Source organism: Callorhinchus milii, unplaced genomic scaffold (genome assembly GCF_018977255.1).
Source record: "Callorhinchus milii isolate IMCB2004 unplaced genomic scaffold, IMCB_Cmil_1.0 Scaffold12, whole genome shotgun sequence".
Taxonomy (NCBI): domain Eukaryota; kingdom Metazoa; phylum Chordata; class Chondrichthyes; order Chimaeriformes; family Callorhinchidae; genus Callorhinchus; species Callorhinchus milii.
The window spans coordinates 9,190,097-9,211,498 of NW_024704753.1; the positions used below are offsets into that span (position 1 = coordinate 9,190,097).

The 21,402-nt window shown below is 43.1% G+C and overlaps 1 protein-coding gene across 1 annotated transcript in view; it reads right to left on the reverse strand.

Annotated features, from left to right (window-relative positions):
* Positions 1–21,402, reverse strand: part of LOC103190036 (filamin-B) — a gene marked incomplete at its 5' end in the record, with an annotated part of 73,613 nt that continues 52,211 nt past the window's right edge. The window contains 5 exons of the mRNA XM_007910642.2: positions 1–1,764; positions 4,996–5,199; positions 16,557–16,775; positions 19,342–19,518; positions 21,170–21,302. Coding sequence (XP_007908833.2) covers positions 1,577–1,764; positions 4,996–5,199; positions 16,557–16,775; positions 19,342–19,518; positions 21,170–21,302 — 921 coding nt within the window. The remainder of the gene's footprint in view (positions 1,765–4,995; positions 5,200–16,556; positions 16,776–19,341; positions 19,519–21,169; positions 21,303–21,402) is intronic.

Below are 21,402 nucleotides of genomic sequence, written 5' to 3' on the forward strand. Positions count from 1 at the left end.
TTTTGCATTTAAAGTTTATTGGGTCAATTCCAAGTTACATTAAGACTTTCACAGTAAGGCACAAAGCATTGTAAAATGGAAAAAGGACACTGATTTATTAACTTGCTATCAGTAAAGATACAACATTCAATTACAAAATAAGCTCCAGAAGGAAAACAATTAGTAGAGTTAAGGTCAGAATATAAATAGAACTTAAAGTTCAGTTTAAGCGAAACAATCTGTGTAATGTAATGTCTGATCTCAGGTTAAGACATTGTGCAAACTGAATTACTATGGTTTCACCCAAATAGCATGTGCAAGGATCTGGTCAGAGAACTTTAACTTGGCTATTATTAACTAGGTACAAGATCAAGGTTGTGCAGTGTTTCAATATCGTGACTGGAAATCTTTTCCAGTTTTATCCCAATTAACCAGTCAGTCAAATTAGTGAAATTAGAAATCAAAAGATGGGAGACCAAAATCTCATACAATCCACATGGTTTTCAGCTGAAGTTCTGAGCTTGAAGACAGTGACATTTCAAACACAGTTCCCACTTAATCTTCATTTCCTGTATACAATACAGTCTGAAGTACTGAATAAGTGCAAAACATCCACCATTGTGCCCAAGTGAGAGGGTTTCACATTCTAGGTACATTAAAATGGCAGCATATTTGTCAAAAAAATGTATGGGTGGTAGGGGGTAGGGGAAGAAGTATAAGCATGATTTGTGTCTCGAGTTTATCCAGCTCAGACTATAAGAAACAGCATTAGTTGAGGAATTTTACTTCTGGGAAGGCACCTGTCTTCTGGGAAGGCAGACCCAAATGTACATAAGAAATCTTCTGCTACCCTCATTTTTATTTTCATTCAATCCTTAAGTTCTGCAGTTCCATAATATTCTGAAGCAGAAATTGTAGATAAGGCTAGACATAGAAAAGTTATAGAAGACAACGGCAGCAAAATTTTCCCCATCAAAAAAATTATGACTATCAGTGTTTTACGCATTTTAGCAGAAATTTTGGGAGTCCAAGAATCTCCACTGGTTAAATGATGATTCTTGCAACTACTATGAAGCTTTGGTCTGTCTCTACACTCCTTGTGAAAACAACATCCGAGGTGAAATCTACTCCACAGTAGAACTGATCCCAATAGAATACCAACCTGGAGTGTATACAGTTCCTTAGACTAAGTAAGAAATTTGTCATGTCTGGAAAATAAATCACTTCAAAATTCAACAGTACAATTCCTGCCCATGTTAGTGTTCAGTATGAGTTTGACTGAAGACCAAGAAAGTCTGTGGCTTCAGTCAAACTGCAAAATAGGCCCAGAATACCATCATATTTATCGAGTTTTACAATTGTCAGTTTAGCTCATATTTATACAAAATCCATACTATATTCTGTTTCTACACAATGAGAATTATGGTAAAGCTAGTTACTTTTACCCAATCTATCCTTTAAACCAGCTGATACTAAGAGCATTGTAAGACTAATGGAGTCCACCTCATAGTAGATATTTTTTATGCAATTGTGGCATCTTCTAAAAACTCAAGGCTGTGAATTGGAGTGTTCCATTGTTGAAAATGGGAGGTGGCCTTTATGGTACTGTGATACAGAATGGACTACCAGGAATGTGCTCTTCACCCCATTTTACCACCAAAGTGTAGCGTCCCTTCTCGTTGACTACATAGGTCACGTTATATTGTTCTTTTCCCACATGTTTCACAGAGACCTCCTCACAAGGAATAGTTGGCCCATGGACACCAACCAGCAGTATATTTGTTCCTTAAACAAAAAAATGCATTAATATATTGCACAACAAACTGAGGGATAACATTTGTTTGATTCCTAAACGAATTTGCTAAATAGTTTAGAAATCCTGCAAAATGTACCTATAGATTTAACATTATAAAAACAAAATTAAAAGGAAATCAAACACAACAAATTTAGATTGCAAAATGTAATCAATTAGAAACCAGGCATTCCAAAGGAATAAATCAGGACTATAATTTTTTTCTAGTGTATTGTCTCATTACTGGAAGTCACAGCAACTTATCTAAATGTAGGCAAATTCAATTCCTGTGACTGCTCCTTTACACACCGTTTTCCAACTCACTCTGAATTTGCATAATCAATTGATATGCAATGGCACATTCTTAGCTAATGAATTAGTGCTAACATGTCCACATCTTACTCTTTTACAGTGGCCATTTGTACAACGAGTCTTTCCAACTTCAATGGTCGCCTTGTTTCTGTACAAGCTTCAAGCTTACCTGTTATTTAGCAACTTTTGCAGACCGCTTAACAAAGAATTGAGCGACTGCCAGAGCAGTGCAGCTCGATGCTGAATGGCCTCTGCTGATAGTACGAATTTAAAAAAGGCGGATTCTTGGTTTTTACAGATTCACACAACATGAATCTTGTAACTGCATCCAAAGTCAATATACTGTGTTGATCTGTGTGATCCCAGACAAGGTGAATCACCAAACCAAATCACTGATCTGAAGTACTCAATGTAGAGCAAGAGGTAGAATGGGGAGGATGGTAAAGTTATGTATCTGAATACATATTCCCAACCGGAAGAGAAATTTTACAGCTCCACCACTGAATCACTTTAAAAACAATCCATTTGAACAAAATCAAAGCTGTCAGTCTTATAACATTATCCAAATAAAAAACAAAGAGGCCTCATTTCCTGTAGAGGAAAATGATTAGAATAGTTGCAGCTCCCCAAGTTTTGAGCTTGTGCACCACACATGCCATAACACCTGTGTTTGCTTAAGCAATGAATACTCCCCATATGTTCCTCTGTTTGGATGAATCACCAAAGCCTGTAAAATTCTCCAGGCATGGAAGCATTCAAGCAAACAGAATCTCATTGTTTGTAAATGCAGATACACCTCTTCAGTAAAGTATTGTGTACTCAGCATTCAATAATACAAACACCACATTCACCTTAGTCTATCCTGACCAATTAGACTCTAGCACTAGATCCCATCCCATCATTTAAAAAAATCAGATATGAGCAAGCAAAAGGCTAGATAGTTAGATGCCAGGGAATACCATTCAAAGGTACATAATATCCCTTTTCTACTTAGGAGTCACATTTCATTGAAATTGTTGAAATTTTTGGGCATCTCAAAAAGTAGCGAGGGGAGGACTGCATCAAAATATTTTAATGCAGCACTGAGATAATATGAGGGACAACCAAATGTAATGCATCCTATTTATTTTATGAAGAATTGTAAGTGGTACAGTAATGAAAAGCATACACAAGATATTTTTATAAATCCTGCCCTGCTGTGAAAGTTTTGTTTACTTCTGACTAGATGGAGGCACATGACAACAGTTCAAAATGGCACCTAGCATTGATACACAAAATGGCACCTAGCATTGTTAAACAGAGAGCAGTAAATGAATTTCTCACAGCTGAGAGGATTTCGTGGATTGAAATTCAGCATCACACGATGAAACTGTAGGGACAATTATGTGTTGATGCGAGTACTTTAAGACGCCGTATAAATTGTGTGAAAAGTGGAGAAACTGAACTTCAAGACAGGCCCCCACAGAGGGTGGCTGGCAACAGCTGTTAATGAAGAGAATACATGAGGCAGTTGATGAACTGATCTGCAAAGATCGACTCATCACTCAGAGCGAGTTGAGTGAGAGTCTTGGCATTGAGATGATTTATTGGTAACCCATGCTCAATGGGCTCCACAAATGCTAATCAACTTTCACAGAAAGGCCATTTGCACATCATTTTACCGTAAAGGCAAACTGGCACTGCTTCCACATTGGCGCAAGCGTGTAGAACGTGATGGTGGAAAAATAAGTACACTGGTGTATTTAAAAAAGGTTCTTTTGCATCTGTGTAAGTTACCAATTAAAGAATTTTGAGAAAATAGAAAGGAGGCATTAATTTTGAGATGCCCCTTTTATAACTGTGAGCTCTGAACAGTAAGCTACCCATGGAAAAACCTAGACAACAAATACAATACAAATGTAAGTCACACAGAGAGATGTACAGGTACCAAGTAAATTATTAATTTAATGTTACATAGACTGTTTTTTTAAACTATTGCTTTAGTACCTTGAGGCAATTCCCAACTGGGACATGTTACAGGTGTTTCAGCTGAGTATTCAATATCACAGTAACAAGCCAACCAAAGCACACTAAGCATCAATTTGAATGTGACATGCTGAGTTTACCATACCAAAATCTTACCTCTGGCAGATACTATTTAAGAGCTGGATACAAGTCCTGGAGTACGAGCTGAGACAGCACTAACAGATTGGTAAGAAAGTACCATCATGCTTGGCTTCACTCTAACTCAAATAGTTAAAATTTATGCAGCCAGCCACCATTTCCATTGTTGGGCAACTTTTAGACAGTAAAATACGCTTTAAAAAAAATCAGCTTCAAACAATTACAAATCATATGCACGGACATCAGCCAACATAGCAAGTGACTATTGCTCCACTATTTTCAAAGATCTGCAATGCTTAGAGCAGAAAAGGTTCCATGTGAAAAGCAGTTATGGCAAACCACCCAATATTCCATTTTCATATGCAATTTGAGCATTATTAAAGCAGCACCTGCAGAGACTTAACATGTAGCACTGGCAGTACAGTTGGAATTAGGGTTTTCAAGGCAGATTCAGCAATAGTCTACGCACATAGAAATACATCTTGGAATGCACATTACATCTGGACAAAAGTTGATTTAAAAACCTGTTGGGCCAAAATCAGTTCAGATCCGACTGGATGAGCTTGGGAGTTTGACATCTTAATTCAATCTGGTTCCTTTCTTAGAATGGTCCCAGTTTGCCCAATGTGAGCAAAATGGTTAAATAATAATAATCTTTGCATTTGACCTTGTGCCTTATTACATCTTCAAGACGTCTCAAAGCACTTCACAGAATATACTGTAAAGTGGATTGACCAGGAATCAGAAATGTATGGAGGGCTATATTTTGAATGCATCTTACAAAGGACAAACATGATATAAAGTTTTACCTGCTTTGCTGCAGTCCACTGTAAAGCTGCTTTTCTGTCCCACATGTGCCTTGCTGAGACCAGTACCTCTGGATACTACTTTGCTGGCATCAGAAGAGAACTTAGGTACAGCACTGTAGGAGCTGCTAATGGATGACTTGGTCACCGATTCTACCAAGACTGAAGAAGTTTCATGTGTGCTGCCACCACTAACCAGACGAGGACCTAGGTAGGAAACAGGATACTCGTTTTTACATGTACAACACTGCTAGTTTATAATACAAACTTTCAGCAAGACAGTCATAAAAAACTCAGCAGGGTATCTCAACTATGCCATCACTCCAAACTGACTGGACAAGATGTATTTAATAATATTTGCTAAAGTGCCTTATCACGTCTTTGAGATGTCTCAAAGCGCTTCACAGAATATACTGTAAAGTGAATTGACTGTATATTTTGTGGGCGAAACGTGCAGCCGATTGCACACAGCAGCATCCCACAAACAGTTGTGGATTGAGTGGCAATTTTCTTTTAAAAAATGGATTATTACCCACAGAAAAGCGATCTGTTAGTCGACTAACAACCAGGTCCCTACTTACTGCTTGGTAAACAAAGGCGGGTGGAGTAATGAAACTTGACCAATGTTTTGCCCAGCCCAGGAATCAAACCCAGGTCATCTGGCTTGTGAGGCGAGTGCTCTAACCACAAAGCTACAGGATGCCTACATGGAAAAAGCATAATGAGAAATTTAAAAAAATTTAAACCAAAAGGATTTTTAAAAAAATTCCAAATGGATATGGAAAAAAATTACGTCTTGACCAGACAACACTAACAGTCATGATCTTAGACAACCAAATGTTACCTTGAAATCTAGAATGGAACAGGAAAGTAATGCATTTTTAGACAGGCCGTGGTTTTAAACAAATATTGATGTGTTAGCAGAATAGCTTACACAGTGTTGCCTATATTTGTCCCAGCATGCAATTACCTTCATGCATTTTATTTTAGTCTGTTTTACACATGTCATTGAGGTGGAAGAAAATCCACTAAAGGTTAGCCTTGGCATGGCAAGCCCACTCTGCCTGCAGATGCCACTATTAATACCCTATTTCAACCACAAAAAATCACAGAATCATAGAATATTAGTATGCAAAAGGAGTCCATTCAGCCCATTGTGTTTGTGCCAACTCTTTGGAAGAGCTACCTAATCAGTTCCACTCCCCTGCTCATCCCCCATATCCCTGCACTTGTTCCTCTTCAAGTAACTATCCAATTCCCTTTTGTAAGCTGTCAATGAATCTGTTTCCACCATCATTTCAGGCAGTGCAATCGAGACCGTAACAACTCTGTAAAAAAAGTCTCATCCCTCCTCTTGATTCTTTTGCCAATTATCTTGAATTTATGTTCCCTGGTTACCAAACCACCTGCCACTAGAAACAGTTTCTCCCTATCTACTCTATCAAAACCCCAAAACAATGAACACCTCTATTACATCTCCTCTTAACCTTCTCTATGGAGAACAATCCCAGCCTCTCCACATAACTGAAGTCCCTCATCCCTGGTCCTATTCTAGTAAATCTTCCCTGCACCATGTCATGGCCACCTTGTACTAATTAATGCTCTACCTCTTTCTAATGATATTTGCTATAGATAGTCTGTAGTTGATCCGTTTGGCGATAAGGAGCCTGGCTAGAACTGCCGTGATGGGGGTACAGAGTTTAGTACAGTTAAGTATGAGGGCATTTGAGAAGTCGAATCGGGAGGTGACAAATGCATGGATGAATGTTTTGGCTGCGTCCGGGGTACGGTATGGTCGGAGGCGTGCAATGTGGCGGAGGTGGATGAAGTCAGGGACCGGATGTGGAGAAGGAAGGACAGATGTCAGTCAAATCTGACGCCTAGGTTGTGCACTGGTTCAGTAAGTTTGAAAGGTAGGCCAGGGAGGTTGAGGAGGTCAAAACCGCAGGATAGAAGACGTCGATGGGAGCCAATGAGTATGGCTTCTGTCTTGTCAACATTAAGTTGTAGAAAGTTTTCGCTCATCCAGGCCCCGATATCCGCCAGACAAGCCAAGAGAAATATGAACTCGGGGTCACAGCTGGAGGAAATATCACCTGGGAAGCTCGGAAAAGGTTCAACAGCTAATCATCAGACTAAGCATCAAGAATGCGCTGAAAAAAGCGTGCTTGAAAAAGGAAACAAATGGGACGAAATAATTCCATGTGTTCTGATGTCACCTTTGAGTGACAGACCGGGTTTTACACCTTTCTATCTGTTCCATGGGAGACAAATGATTACTCCAATAACTCAAACTCCTACTAGTATTAGCACCGTACAGTTAGAAGAATTTCAAGAATCTCTAGTGTACATGATTGGAGCACAATGAAGGACATAAAACTGAAAGAAAATTGCGAGTATCAAGAGGAGCATTATGTGGCTTGGAAAAGCCATTGCAAAACTGGAACTTTGAGGGTTAGATTTCCAAACTGAGCAAGGTGGTGAAAATACTGAACCAAGTCTATTTGCATTCTAATTCCAAGAAGGAAGACAGTAACTGTTTCAACCAGTCAGGTTAAAATAATAGTTGTCTACAGATGATCAAATGCTGGGGAGAGTAATGGTGCTCTAGGTCACCATGTGGTGAAAGAGAGAGGAGGTGGAAGACAAGTTCCATGAAAAGACTTAAGAATCAAAAGTACTAGACAATGCCATCTGAGGATGATTGCATGGATGTCAAGACAACTTCGCTTAAGCTGAGAGCCCACCAGCGTGAGGAGGGAACTGAGTGAGAATTCTGTTAAGGAATTTGGTGAGAGTGGGAATTCTTCAGCAAGAGATACCACAGAGCAAGAGAAACTGTTTCATTCAGCAGAAGAGTGAGAAATCTTTCTTGAGGTAGAGACAAACTTGTGGGTAAACAGGTCAATTAGCAGTTAATGATGGGCCAGATGTTGGGGATTAATAAATTTGCTGACCAGTCAAAACTGGGTGCTTTTGTTTGAGTCCTATACAAAGGAGAAGACTTGCGAGAACCTCACTTGAGCAGAGAGCCCAGCAGCATGAGGAGGAACAGTGAGAATTCTGTTAAGGAATTTGGTGCAGTGGGGGAAAAGAGGTGCATAATTATAAAATATATAAGTTATATAAAACATGTCTGGGAATATGGTAGGGCAGCTGAGACCAGCTGCATGCACAATTTGTGCCATGTGGGAACTCCAGGATGCTTTTTATGCCCTGGACAAACATCAATCATTTGTCTCCCATGGAACATAGGAAATCCCTCCGGCTGTTTGACCTTGAGCTCAGGGCTTCTGAGCTCAAGGAGAGGCTGGCGTCACTACATAGCATTCGGGAGACTGAAGAGTTCATGGATCGAAGGTTTCAGGAGGTGATCACCCCACAGCCACAGAGGGTTCAGAAGGAGAGTGAGTGGGAGACCTCCTGACACGATAGGAAGAGGGGATGGGCAGTGCAGAAATCCCCTGAGAGTGTGGCACTCACAAACCGGTTCTCTGCACTGAATACCAGCGATGACACCTCTGGGGAGAGGAGTCAAAAGCAAATGGAGGCACAGGGGGACACAGGGAAGAGTCTCAATACAATTAACATTGGGGACACAATGCTGAAACGAGCAGACAGGTGTTTCTGCAACCAAGGACGTGACTCTTCCATGGTATGTTGCCTCCCTGGTGCCAGCGTTGAAGACATCATGGACAAGTTTCCTTACTCCACACCGCCTGATAATAATCCCTCAAGAAAAAAAATAATAAAATTGGTCATTTCAAACCACGACTCTTTGTGGGGCAATTGGCTGCCATGTTTCGCCCACAAATATACAGTCAATTCACTTTATAGTATATCCTGTGAAGCAATTTGAGATGTGTAGAAGATGTGAAAAGCACCATATCAAATGCAAGGTTTATTATTTTATTCATATGAATATTCCTGGCTATAATGTATTGAGGAGGGATAGGGAAGGAAGAAAAAGAGAGGCAGTAGCAATAGATAAAAGACACGGTTACGGCCCTGGAAAGAGACTATGTGCTAGAGGGTCCAAAAGTAGAAGCTATTTGGTTAGAGTTAAGGAACAGAAAAGGAGCTGTTACTCTGTTAAGTGTGTACTACAGACCACCAAAAAGTGGGAAGGAGATAGACGAGCAAATCTGCAAACAGATTTCAGAAAGTTGCAAAACCATTAGAGTAGTGATAATGGGGGACTTCAATTACCGTAACATAGACTGGCAAAATAACAGTGTAAAGGGCAAGGAGGGGGAAGGATTCCTGAAATGTGTGCAGGATAACTTTCAGGATCAGTATGTTTTCAGTTCAACAAGCAAGGAAGCAGTGCTGGATCTAGTTCTGGGGAATGAATTGGGGTAAGTGGAGCGGGTCTGGACCAGGAGAGCATCTGGACAACAGTGATCACAACATCATTAGATTTAGAGTACTTATGAAAAGGGACAAGGAACAATCAAAGGTGAAGATACTCAACTGGAAGAGGGCTACACAGGGAGTTAAACAGGGACCTAGCCAAGGTGGACTGGAAAGAAAGATTGGCAGGTAAAGCAGCTAACGAATAATGGGAAACCCTCAAGGAGGAGACAGTTCAGGGACAGAATAAATACATTCCCATAAAGGGGAAAAGTAGGGCATTCAAACCTCCCTGGATGAATAAGGAAATTGGGATTAAAATAAAACAGAAAAGGGACGCTTATGATAAATGTCAGGTCCAAAATACCAATCAAATAGAGTATAGAAAGTACAGAGGAGAACTGAAAAAGGAAATAAGAGGCAAAGAGATTGTATGAGAAAAGATTAGGGGGTAACATAAAAGGAAACCCTAAAGTATTTTATAAGCATATAAAGAATAAAAGGTGAGTCAAGGTAGGGTGGGTACAATTAGAGACCAAAGAGGAAATCTTCTTGTGGAGGCAGAGGGCATGGCTGACGTACTGAATTTTGCATCTGTGTTCACAAAAGAGGATGTAGCCAATGCTGTATTGGAGAAGCAGGTAGAGAAATTGGATAAGATGAGAATAAACCGAGAGGAAGTACTAAAAAGGTTGTCAGTGCTCAAGTTAGATAAGTCACCTGATCCGGACGGGATGCTCCTAGGTTACTGCGGGAAGTAAGGGTGGAAATAACTGAGGCTCTGGCCACATCTTTCAATCCTCCTTGGAAACCAGAGTGGTGCCAGAGGACTTCAGAGTTGCAAATGTTACTCCTCTGTACAAAAAGGGGCAGAAGGATAAACCCGGAACTACAGGCTAGTCAGCCTAACATCAGTAGTGGGGAAACTTCTAGAGGCTAGAATCTGTGACAAAATAAATTTTCACTTTGGAAATATATGGGTTAATAAAGGACAGCCAACATGGATCTGTTAAAGGCAAATTGTATCTAACAAACCTGATAGTTTTTTGATGAAGTGTAACAGAGATGGTGGATGAAGGTAGTGCAGTTGATCTAGTGTATATGGATTTTCAAAAGGCGTTTGATAAAGTGCCACATAACTTGTAAGCAAAATAGAAGCCCACAGTATTAAAGGGACAATGGCAGCATGAATACAGAACTGGCTGGGAGACAGAAAGCAGAGAGTGGTGGTGAATGGTTGTTTTTCTGACTGGAGGGAAGTGTGCAGTGGTGTCCCCCAGGGTCAGTATTGGGACCACTGCTGTTTTTGATCTATATAAATGACCTGGACTTGGGTAAAGGAAGTGCAATTTACAAGATCGCAGTTGATACTAAGCTAGGAAAAGTAGTAAACAGTGAGGAGAATAATAGCAGACTTCAAGAGGACATAGACAAACTGGTAAAATGGGCAGACACATGGCAGATAAAGTTTAATGTGGATAAATGCGACATGATGATTTCTGGCCAGCGGGCCTAGCTTTGTTTACTCAACACAACTCTGGGTGGAGCGGCTCCGGACTCGCATGCAAGTGGGAAATGGTTTTGCTCCACTTGGGAGTTCCCGCTGTTGTGATTATCTGTCTATGTGAGTGTGTCTCTCTCTCTCTCTCTCTATGTGTTTGTGAGTGTCTCCTTTGTATGTGTGTTGGTTTGTGAGTTCCTCTGTGCGAGTGTGTCTGTGTCTCTCTGGTTTGTGGTTCTTGTATATGCCTGTGTGTTTATGAGTGTCTCTGTGTGAATATGTATCTCTTTCTACTTTGTGTGCATCTCTCTTTTACTCTCTGAGAATGTGTCTCGCTCTGTGTATGTGAGTGTTGCTGTACTAGGTCTCAGCGTCTGTGTGCGTGGCCAGACCCTGAGGCAGGAGGTGGTGAGCTCCTGTAGCCTTGTTTGTGAGTCTCCCACCCCCACCCCAAAATGGCTACCCAGTTTTTGTTAAAGTAATTAGTATTTTTTTGCAACAATCAAATATGTATTATTTCCTCATGTTTAGTTTATCAATGAAGTGAAAGATTGTAGGTTGGTAGAAAGTGTACCTCAATAGCACCAAACACCTGCAATTTCCCCCCAAATTAAAACATTTTTCCCACAATTTTTGGCAAATATTTCTGCCCTTTTCTATTGGCCCAGCATATTACTTAGAGAGGAAATGTTACAGTCACCTTGTTTTAATTAATGCTCTACCTCTTTCTAATGATATTTGCTGTAGATAGTCTGTATACATATAGTTTGTGTAAAATTGAGACACTTTTGCTCTAAGCGTAATTCTGGTCTAGGGACCAGAATATAATTTTAAAGCAGTACAGCCTTGACAACATAAAGTGTGTGACCTGGGTATGTGTTGCAACAGAAAACGCAGGAAAGGGTCACATGGGTCCTGGAGTGGGAACCAAGTAACACATTGGAAAGGGAAGGAGTTAAAAAAAATAAATGGGGGGGGGGTTGTTGAACTCAGGGCTGCTCTTCACCTTTAGTGTCATCAAGGAGATACGTGCCTGACCTGAGAACGTCTCCAGGTCAAGATTGTTTTTTCATTGTCTACTAACTTTGGGTAAAGCTGCTGGTATCATAGTTATGGTGTCAGGGTGTCTTAATGTTGTGATCGTTTATCTTGTTCCGGGCAGCGTAAGTGAGTCATAGGGTTTTAAGGACCAATAAAATCCCATTGAGTTTTCTAGACAGTGCATCTCGAGTCTCTGTGTCTCTCCCTCCCTCCTTGAATTTAACAAACAGGTTACTGTAGAAGTTAGCTGTATGGTAGTGCGAAGGGCAGTGATGAAGATTCCCACTGTTGCGCTATAAGGCATTGGGATTACCTGTCATCGTGTTAATTCTCATTTAGTGGAGAACTCAGAGAGGGAACTTGCATGACACAGAGGCTACCTTGTGCACCATGCACTTTGTCATAACACAGGTATACATTTAGGGGTGAGAACTGCAAGATGACATAGACATTGTTTCCACTGGCAGGTGGGTTGGTAACCAGGGGACATAGATTCAAGATAATTGGCAAAGGAACCAGAGGGGAGATGAGAATTTTTTATTTTTTTAAAAAACAGAGTTGTTACGGTCTGGAATGCACTGACTGAAAGGTTGGTGGAAACCGATTCAATAACCATTTTCAATAGGGAATTGGATAGGTATTTGTAGAGGAAAAATTAGTAGGGATATGGGGAAAAGCGGGGGTGTGGGACCGATTGAGGAACTCTTACAAAGAGTGGGCACAGGCACAGTGGGCTGAATGGACTCCTTTTGCATACTAATATTCTATGATTTTTGTGGTTGAAATCCAGGTATTAATAGTGGCATCTGCAGGCAGAGCCTTCTGTTTAATAGACTAGCCTCCTGTGCTGTAATATTCCTCCTGCAGTCTGTTACCATCCTCCTCACTGTTTACTATGTTATCAAGTTTTGTGTCATCTACAAACTTTACACCTTCCCCCTCACGGAGGCCACACCACCCTGCAACACCTCCCACCACATCCCTCGCCCCAACCGCCGTGGCGGTGGTGTTGCCCTATCCCCCTACTCCTCTGGCTCTTTCTCCTCTTTTGAGCACCTCACCCTCTCCCACCCCTCCCTCCTCTCACTTAAAATCCTCCTCCTCTACCGGCCCCCTAAAATTTCTCCCACCTTTATCTCTGATATTTCGACACTTCTCACATCTCTCTGCCTCTGCTCCGATCGCCTCATCATCCTGGGCGACTTTAACCTGCACTTCACCCCCTCCTGCTCAATCTCCTCAGATTTCTCTTCCCTGCTCTCCTCGCTCAACCTCTCCCTCCACATCAACTCCCCCACTCACAGTCACGGCCACCCACTCGACTTGGTGATCACCCGGGGCCTCAGTGTCTCGGATGTCACTATCACCGACAAGGCCGTTCCGACCACCACTTCATCTCCTTCACCACCTCCACCCCCCTCCCCACCTCCACCAGACCCACCACCATCTTCTACCGCCCCTGGAAGAAGTTACCCCCTCAATCCCTAACCGCTGCCTTGGGAGTCCTCTGAACTCCTCTTCCTCTGGCCTTCAACCCTCACTGACCCCTCTTCTGCTCTCATCCTCCTCCACAACACCCTCTCCTCCACACTTGACACTCCCGTACTGTCTCCTACTCTCGCTCCTCACCCTGGTTCACCACCCACCTCCGCTCACTGAAGAGCCAGGTGCGGGCCGCTGAACGCACCTGGGTCAAATCTGGCCTAACGGTCCACCGACAAATCTGGCTGGACCTCCTCAAAATCTACCGCTCCACTCTAGCCTCGGCCAAATCGTCCTTCTACTCCAGGATAATCCTGGAGGCGAAGAACAACCCCAGGCTACTGTTCTCTACCACATCCCAACTCCTCCGTCCCCCCCGCCACCCCGCGCAGGTCATCTCCTCCAACCTTCACTGCGAGGAGATGCTGGATTTCCTTGAATCCAAAATCAAGGGAATTCGCTCCGCGGTCACTTCCCCTCCAACATCCACCAACCCCCCACCCCTTCCCTCCCACACTCCGACTCCTACCCATCCTCCCCTACACACTTTCGTACCCGTTTCCCCACCCTCTGTCACCAAACTCATCCTATCCCTGAAACCCACCACCTGCTCCCTTGACCCCATCCCCACTCCACTCCTTATCTCCCAGCTCCACCTCCTTGCCCCACATATCACAGACATCGTCAACCTGTCCCTCTCCTCTGGCTCTGTTCCCATTCCCTTAAAAACTGCCACCATCACTCCCACCTTGAAAAAACCCTCCCTTGATGCATCGCAGCTATCAAGCTACCGGCCCATCTCCAACCTCCCCTTCCTGTCCAAGGTCCTGGAACGAGTTGTCGCCTCCCAGCTGCGCTCTTTCCTCTCCACCCATTCATTATTCGAACCCCTTCAGTCAGGTTTCCGTGCTGCCCATAGCACAGAAACTGCCCTGGTCAAGGTCACCAATGACATCCTGACCATCTGTGACCAGGGCTCCCTCTGCCTCCTCGTCCTATCGGCAGCATTCGATATGGTCGACCACGCTATCCTCCTCCACCACTTGTCCTCCCACCTAAACCTTCAAGGCCCTGTCCTTGAGTGGTTTAGGTCGTACCTCTCCCACCGTCTTCACTTTGTCTCCACAAATGGTTTTTCCTCCGGCCTCCGCACTGTCTCGTGCGGTGTCCCTCAGGGCTCTGTCCTCGGTCCCCTCCTCTTCACCCTCTACATGCTCCCCCTTGGTGACATCATCCGCAGACATGGGGTTAACTTCCACATGTATGCGGATGACACCCAACTCTACCTTTCCTCCTCTACCCTCAACTCCACGACCACCGATGTCCTGACAGCCTGCCTGTCCGACATCGAGTCCTGGAAGAGAGATAACTTTCTTCAGCTCAACGTGCGCAAAACTGAGGCCCTCCTGATTGGCTCGCGTCAGCGCCTCCGCACCTCAGGCGCTGACAGCATCAGCATCCAAGGCTGCACTCTCCACCTCTCAAAGCCAGTCAGGAACCTCGGTGTTCTGTTCGACCCTGAGCTGTCCTTTCTCCCTCATATCCGCACCACAACTGGCACCGCCTTCCATCACCTCCGGAACATCGCCAGACTACGGCACTACCTCACCCCTCACGCTGCTGAAACTCTGGTCCATGCCTTTATCACCTCAAGGCTGGACTATGGGAACTCTCTCCTCGCCGGCCTTCCCGCCACCTCCCTCCACAAGCTGCAGGTCATTCAGAACTCTGCAGCTCATGTACTGTCCCGCTCCAGGCTTTGGGACCACATCACTCCCACCCTCGCTCGCCTCCACTGGCTCCCCACCCCCCAGAGGATCGAATTCAAGATCCTCATCCTCACCTACAAGGCCATTCACGGTCTTGCTCCCTCCTACCTCTCTGATCTACTATCCCCCTACCTACCGTGCCTTCAGCTCCCCTCTCGACTCTCTACCCCCTCCTCGCTCCCTCCCTTCCCCTCACCCTGACCATTTCCCCCCCTGCTCGGGTCCCGACCCAACTGTACAGCGCCTTGGGACGTCCTCCTGACGTGAAAGGCGCTCAATAAATGGAATCTTGTTGTTGTTTAATATTTTGCTCTCTATACCCAAGACCAAATCATTTACATATATCAAATAGAGCAGTGGACCTTATACTGACCACTGAGGGACACCACTGTATACCTCCCTCCAGTCTGAAAAACAACCATTCACCACTACGCTCTGCTTTTTGTCTCCCAGCAAATTTTGTATCCATGCTGACTCTGTCCCTTTTATCCCAAGGGCTTAAATTTTGCTAACTAGTCTATTATGTGGCACCTTATCAAACGCCTTCTGAAAGTGCAAATACACTACATCAACTACACAACCTTCATCAATTCTCCGTTATATCATCAAACATCTCAGACGGGATGGGATACATCCTAGGTCGTTGCAAAATAAAATTGCTGATGTTCATTTATCGGTTGTCAAATACCTACATTTCCCATGCAATCAGACAAAAAATAGCTTCCAGATGTAAGCATGTTCAAATTTACAAAAAAAATGGTTTGGTGCAAAAAAAATCAAAAACACTTGTCCTTTATGCTTAAAGCCTCTTAAATGAGAATTTAGTACAGTAGCTGGATACAGATTTAGGCCAATTTCATCTAGTTTGAATGTGGTGTGCCCTGGCCCACTTAGTTGCACTCCTAGCATTTGCTTCAAAATATTCACTGTCAAACTAGGTCTCTGTAAGCATTTTAGAAGAATGTCTACACATTTGAAAATCGTTGAAACACATCCATATCTAAAAGCTGCTTAAAATCTCACAAGAAATTAAATAAAGTAATATTCAGCTACAGTGGGGCATTAATCCACAGTCAACAGCATTGAATTCACTGATGTCGCAGCATGGAAAACCATCCAAATTCACGCAACAGATCAAAATTGCATTATACTGATGAGACACTGGAAAAGATCAACAACTTGGATTTATATAGCGCCCTCCACGCTGGACGGCATCTCAGAGCGCTTCACAGTAACGGATCCCGGGACCGAGCCAGGGGGAGGGGTGGGAAGATGACCAAAGGCGCGGTCGAAAAGAAAGGTCTTCAGTAGAGACCTGAAAATGGGAAGGGAGGGAGCGAGAAAGGCAGTTCCAGAGCCTCGGGGCATAGATCAAAGTTGGATAGCTAACCATTCATTAGTTATTAAGTTCATTTTACCTGTGACCTTTGCCTTGAAAGGACTACCTAAAATATGGTGAGGGCCACCATATTTAATGCCAATTTGATAGTCTCCTGGTGCCATTGGTGTGTACAGAACCTTGTAGCCTTCAGAGCACTCTTGGCAGTCCATCTTCACCTTAGATGGTCCTTCGATTGCAACAGCAAGTGATCCAGGACTTGCATTTGTTGTTTTAACAGTAAATTCAGACTGGGTACCTGCAACCAGATGTGAAAATGCAGCTCAGTTTGCACATTCCAAGAAAGAAACCCATTAAAACATTAAAGCTGACAAGTGACTTGCCCATGTTAACTAGATGCTCAAGCTTGTTCAAATGGGCATAACATTTATTTCAGGCGGCAGTGGGGCGGGGGGGGGGGGGGTTAGAAACAAGAGCATCTAGTATCAGTTCACATTGTAGATGAATTCTGGAACATGGGAGGGAAAGAAAAATCATGACCCTGGAACCTACCATTTTGTGACAAGGTGCTCACTTGCAGGAGGTTTCTGTGTTAAACTGGATAAATAATCTTTTATAATTACAAAGCAGCCTTTGTGTTTAATAATTGCAATTCCCTGGGAACAGGGGAGCAAAAAGCCTCAACTATTCAGTCTCTTCTTTCTCCAAGGAAGTATTCTCCATCACAAGCAGTTGATAAACTATCCCAATAAGTGTATGCAAATCAACTATCTCCCCAGGCAACTGTTAATACTATACAAAGGCCATTTGTAAAAGCTTGAACTGTCTAGGAAATCGAGTCAAACCATCTATGATTTAATGTCGGTGAAAGACAAATTATTTGGAAGCTTGAAATGAAAAGTGACCTTAGTCCCACAAAAATGTACATTTATTCAGTACAGACCAGGGTAAATGATGGATATTGCTAAACAATTGTTTTTCATACTATTTATAACTCTGCAATTGTAAGTCATTCAATAAACAAGGTTGAACTTGTCAGTGTTGTCAGATATGTAACCTTGTAACCATGCAAGAGCTTTTTCAACAAATGTAACTTTAGTTAATCACCCTATGCTGACTGGTGATAAGAGCTGGACCACAAATCATTCAATTCAAACCATTTGGTCATGGTTGATAATCTTTATATGAACGTCACATGAGGGTGAATACTTATATACTGTATGTGAAATGCATCACTTACATACTATTCATTCTGAATACATCAATGCAGCTTTTGCATAAACACCATAATTAAGAGCCAAATTTGTACCAAAGTTTAGATCAGTACATTACTTATTTAGAGTGAAAATTGGAAAGGGGAGAAATAAATGAAAGGTTATAATAATAATCCTTGTAGTCGATATAGCGCCTTATCACGTCTTTGAGACCTCTCAAAACTCTTCATAGAATCCCCCTTAAAGTGAATTAACTATACATTTTGTGGGCGAAACACAGCAGCCAATTACGGACAACAGTGTCCCACAAACAATCGTGGATTGAGTGACCAAATCATTATTTTTTCAAATTTATTCTTAAGGGATTATTACCCCCGGAAAAGCTATCCACCAATTGACTAACAACCGGGTTCCTACTTACTGCTAGGTAAACAGAGGCGGGTGGTGTAAGGAAACTTGCCCAATGTTTCGCCCTGCCCAGGAATTGAACCCAGATCCTCTCACTTGCGTGGCGAATGGTCTAACCACTAAACTACATGTGTCTTGTCCTATAAAGAAAGAAGGTCTGTCTGGATTTTCACCTTGACTGAATCATATGATTCAGTTTCAATCCTGCAAAACTGGCTCTGCCAAGCTCCTTAGATATTTAAAATACAGATCAACCCTGCCATAACAGCCTCCCTCCCCTAAGGTCAGTTGAATGGGGATTTTCAGAGCACTGGCCTACTCTGACACATTCAAATCAGAAATTACGTTCTTATGCCACACAGTTTCCGGTGCTAATACAGAGGCCCAGATGACAGTCATAACAATTGTCCTTATGGATTGGGCAACAGAATAAAAATATACTGTATCTCAAAAACACTGAACGACAATGAAAACAAATTGCCTTAGTTACTCCCAATATCAACAACAACAAAATTTCATTTGTAAAGCGCTTTTCACATCGGGAGGACGTCCCAAGGCGCTGGACAGACAGTGTTTCAGACCCAAGCTGGGGGTCAGGATTGGGGAGGGGAAAAAGCAGGGTGATCGAAAGTACAGTCAAAGAGGTGGGTCTTGAAGAGGGCAAGGGAGAGAGCGAGGCGAAGTGACCGCCAAATGGAGGTCCAGGGGCTGGGGCCAGAGTGGCAGAAGGCCCGCCCGCCAATGGTGGGGCAGCCTAGGCAGGGGACGTGAAGCAGGCCGGAGCCCGCTGAGCAGAGGGAGCAGGCAGCTTGGTAGGGAGATAGGAGGTCGCAGAGGTTGTGTGGAGCAAGGCCATGGAGGGCTTTGAATGTGAGGACCAGGATCTTGAACTGTATCCTCTGCGTGATAGAAACCCTAAGTGGAGTCGGGCAAGGATGTGGGTCATAGAGCCTGGTCCAGGAGAGGACACGGGCTGCAGAGGTCTGGATGATCTGCAGCCTATTGAGGGAGAAGTTGGAGGGGCTGACAAGCAAGGAGTTTTCTTAGTCGATCCTAGACGTTATGAATGTGTGTATGAGGTTTTCAGCAGCCTGCGGTGTGAGACAGTGGCAGACCTAGGCGATGTTGTAGGGTGGGGAAAGGCAGAGCCGGTCATGGCACAGATGTGGGGTAGAAAGGATAGTTGAGGGTCAAACAAGATGCCAAGGTTCTGCCTATCATAAAAGCATCAGCATTTCATACCTGTGGTGCCTTTTTCCAGACCTATTCCATAGGCTGAAACAAGGCCTGGTTCTCCAGTCTGCCCAGGTTCCCCAACGCGAACCTTGAATGGACTGCCAGTGATATGACTGCCATTAAACTTGACGTCAATAGTGTGAATACCATTCTCGTGAGGGATGAAACGAATGGCATACTTCTCTGTAAACAAATCAGTAACACTTGGAATGAAAACTGTGAACACGTTTCTTCCATACAACGTATGGCAAATTCCAGTACTTGGGAGCAAAGTCAAAGTCAAATAGAGCAAAAATGGAATAGAAAAACAAATTCAGTTAAGATACTTTATCAGAATCTTGACTGCATGGTGCAGTTTACAATTCTTCAAACCAAAATCTATTTGAATAATGAACCTTAATTTTATTCAGTGTTTAATGCCAGTTAAAAATAAGTTTCCAGAATTATAGGCTCATGAGACAAACATAATAATAATCCTTTCATTTGATAGCGCCTTATCATGTCTATGAGATGTCTCAAACGCTTCACAGAATATATTGTAAAGCGCATTGATTGCATCTTTTGTGGGTGGAACATGGCAGCTAATTGCGCACAGCAGTATCCCACAAACAGTCATGAATTGAATGACCAAATTATTATCATTTGTTTTTGGATGGGATTATTACCCCTGGAAAAGCGATCCGCTAATCAACCAACAACCAGGATCGTACTTACTGCTAGATAACCAGAAGGGTGTGGAGTAAGGAAACTTGCCCAACATTTCACCCTGCCCGGGAATCAAACCCAGGTCCTCTCGCTTGTGAGGCGAGTGCTCTAACCAATAGGGTACATGACTCCATTGATTGTAAGCAGAAAATAAATGCTTTGTTATATTGCCTCTCCTGGCCACTGATTATTGTGTAGATAGACTTTGAAACGAGCAAGAAAATTATTTAATAATAGTTCTTGCATTTGATATAGCACCTCAACACTTCTTCGAGATGTCTAATAGCACTTCACAGAATATAACAACAAACATTTGTATAGTACCTTTCACGTCAGAAAGATATACTGTAAAGTGAATTGATTGAATACTTTGTGGATGAAACGCAGCAGGCAATTGTGCACAGTAATGTTCCACAAACAGTCATGGATTGTGTGACCGATTTATTATTTTTTGAAGTAATTATTATTCCTGGAAAAGCAATCCGCCAATCGACTAACAAACGGGTTCCTATTTACTGCTAGGTAAACAGGCATGTGGAGTAAGGAAACTTGCCCAACATTTCGCCCTGCCGAAAATCGAACCTCGCTTACAAGGCGAGTGCTCCAACCACCTATCTACAGAACTTATTGATGGTTCAACTCAGATCACATTTAATTTTTGTCAGTTGAAAAGGCTCAAGTTTTGGTGTCAAGCATTTTTGCTACATTGCACATTAACATGACCTTTGGTAATCGCCTTTAAGTTCCTCCATGGCCTTGCCACTTCCTACCTTAGTGACCTGCTAACCCCTTATCAACCTCTCCGATCCCTCCGCTCAGCCTGCTCCACCATTGGCGATCGGACCATCAGCCTCTCTGCCCCCACCCTTTGGAAATCCACCCCACATTCCCTTTGCCTCGCTCCCTCCCTTGCCTCCTTCAAGGCATGTCTCAAAATCCTCCGACTGTACCTTCGGCCACTTCCCTGACCTCACCCTCACTGATGCCAACCAAGCCCCTACCCAGCTCGAGTCCAAATCCCTGACTGTCCAGTGCCTTGGGACATCCTCCCGACGTGAAAGGAGCTATACAAATGTAATTTTGTAATTAGTGATTATAAAGGTTTGTCCCTTTATAGGGAACTCCCTACCTTGCTCAATTTCTGATACGTAGGTTTCTTCCACTGCTCCAGAAGGGCTGTGAACTTTGGCATCAAGTAAACCCTTAGCACCATTCAATCTCACAGCAAAGGAAACTGGCTGATTAAGTTTTAACCCTGACTCCTGGAGATTGAATAGCAAACACTTTAATACACATTTTCAGAACATCAACAATCCCCAATAGTGTCAAGTGAGAAGCCATGAACATCAAATTCATATCAGT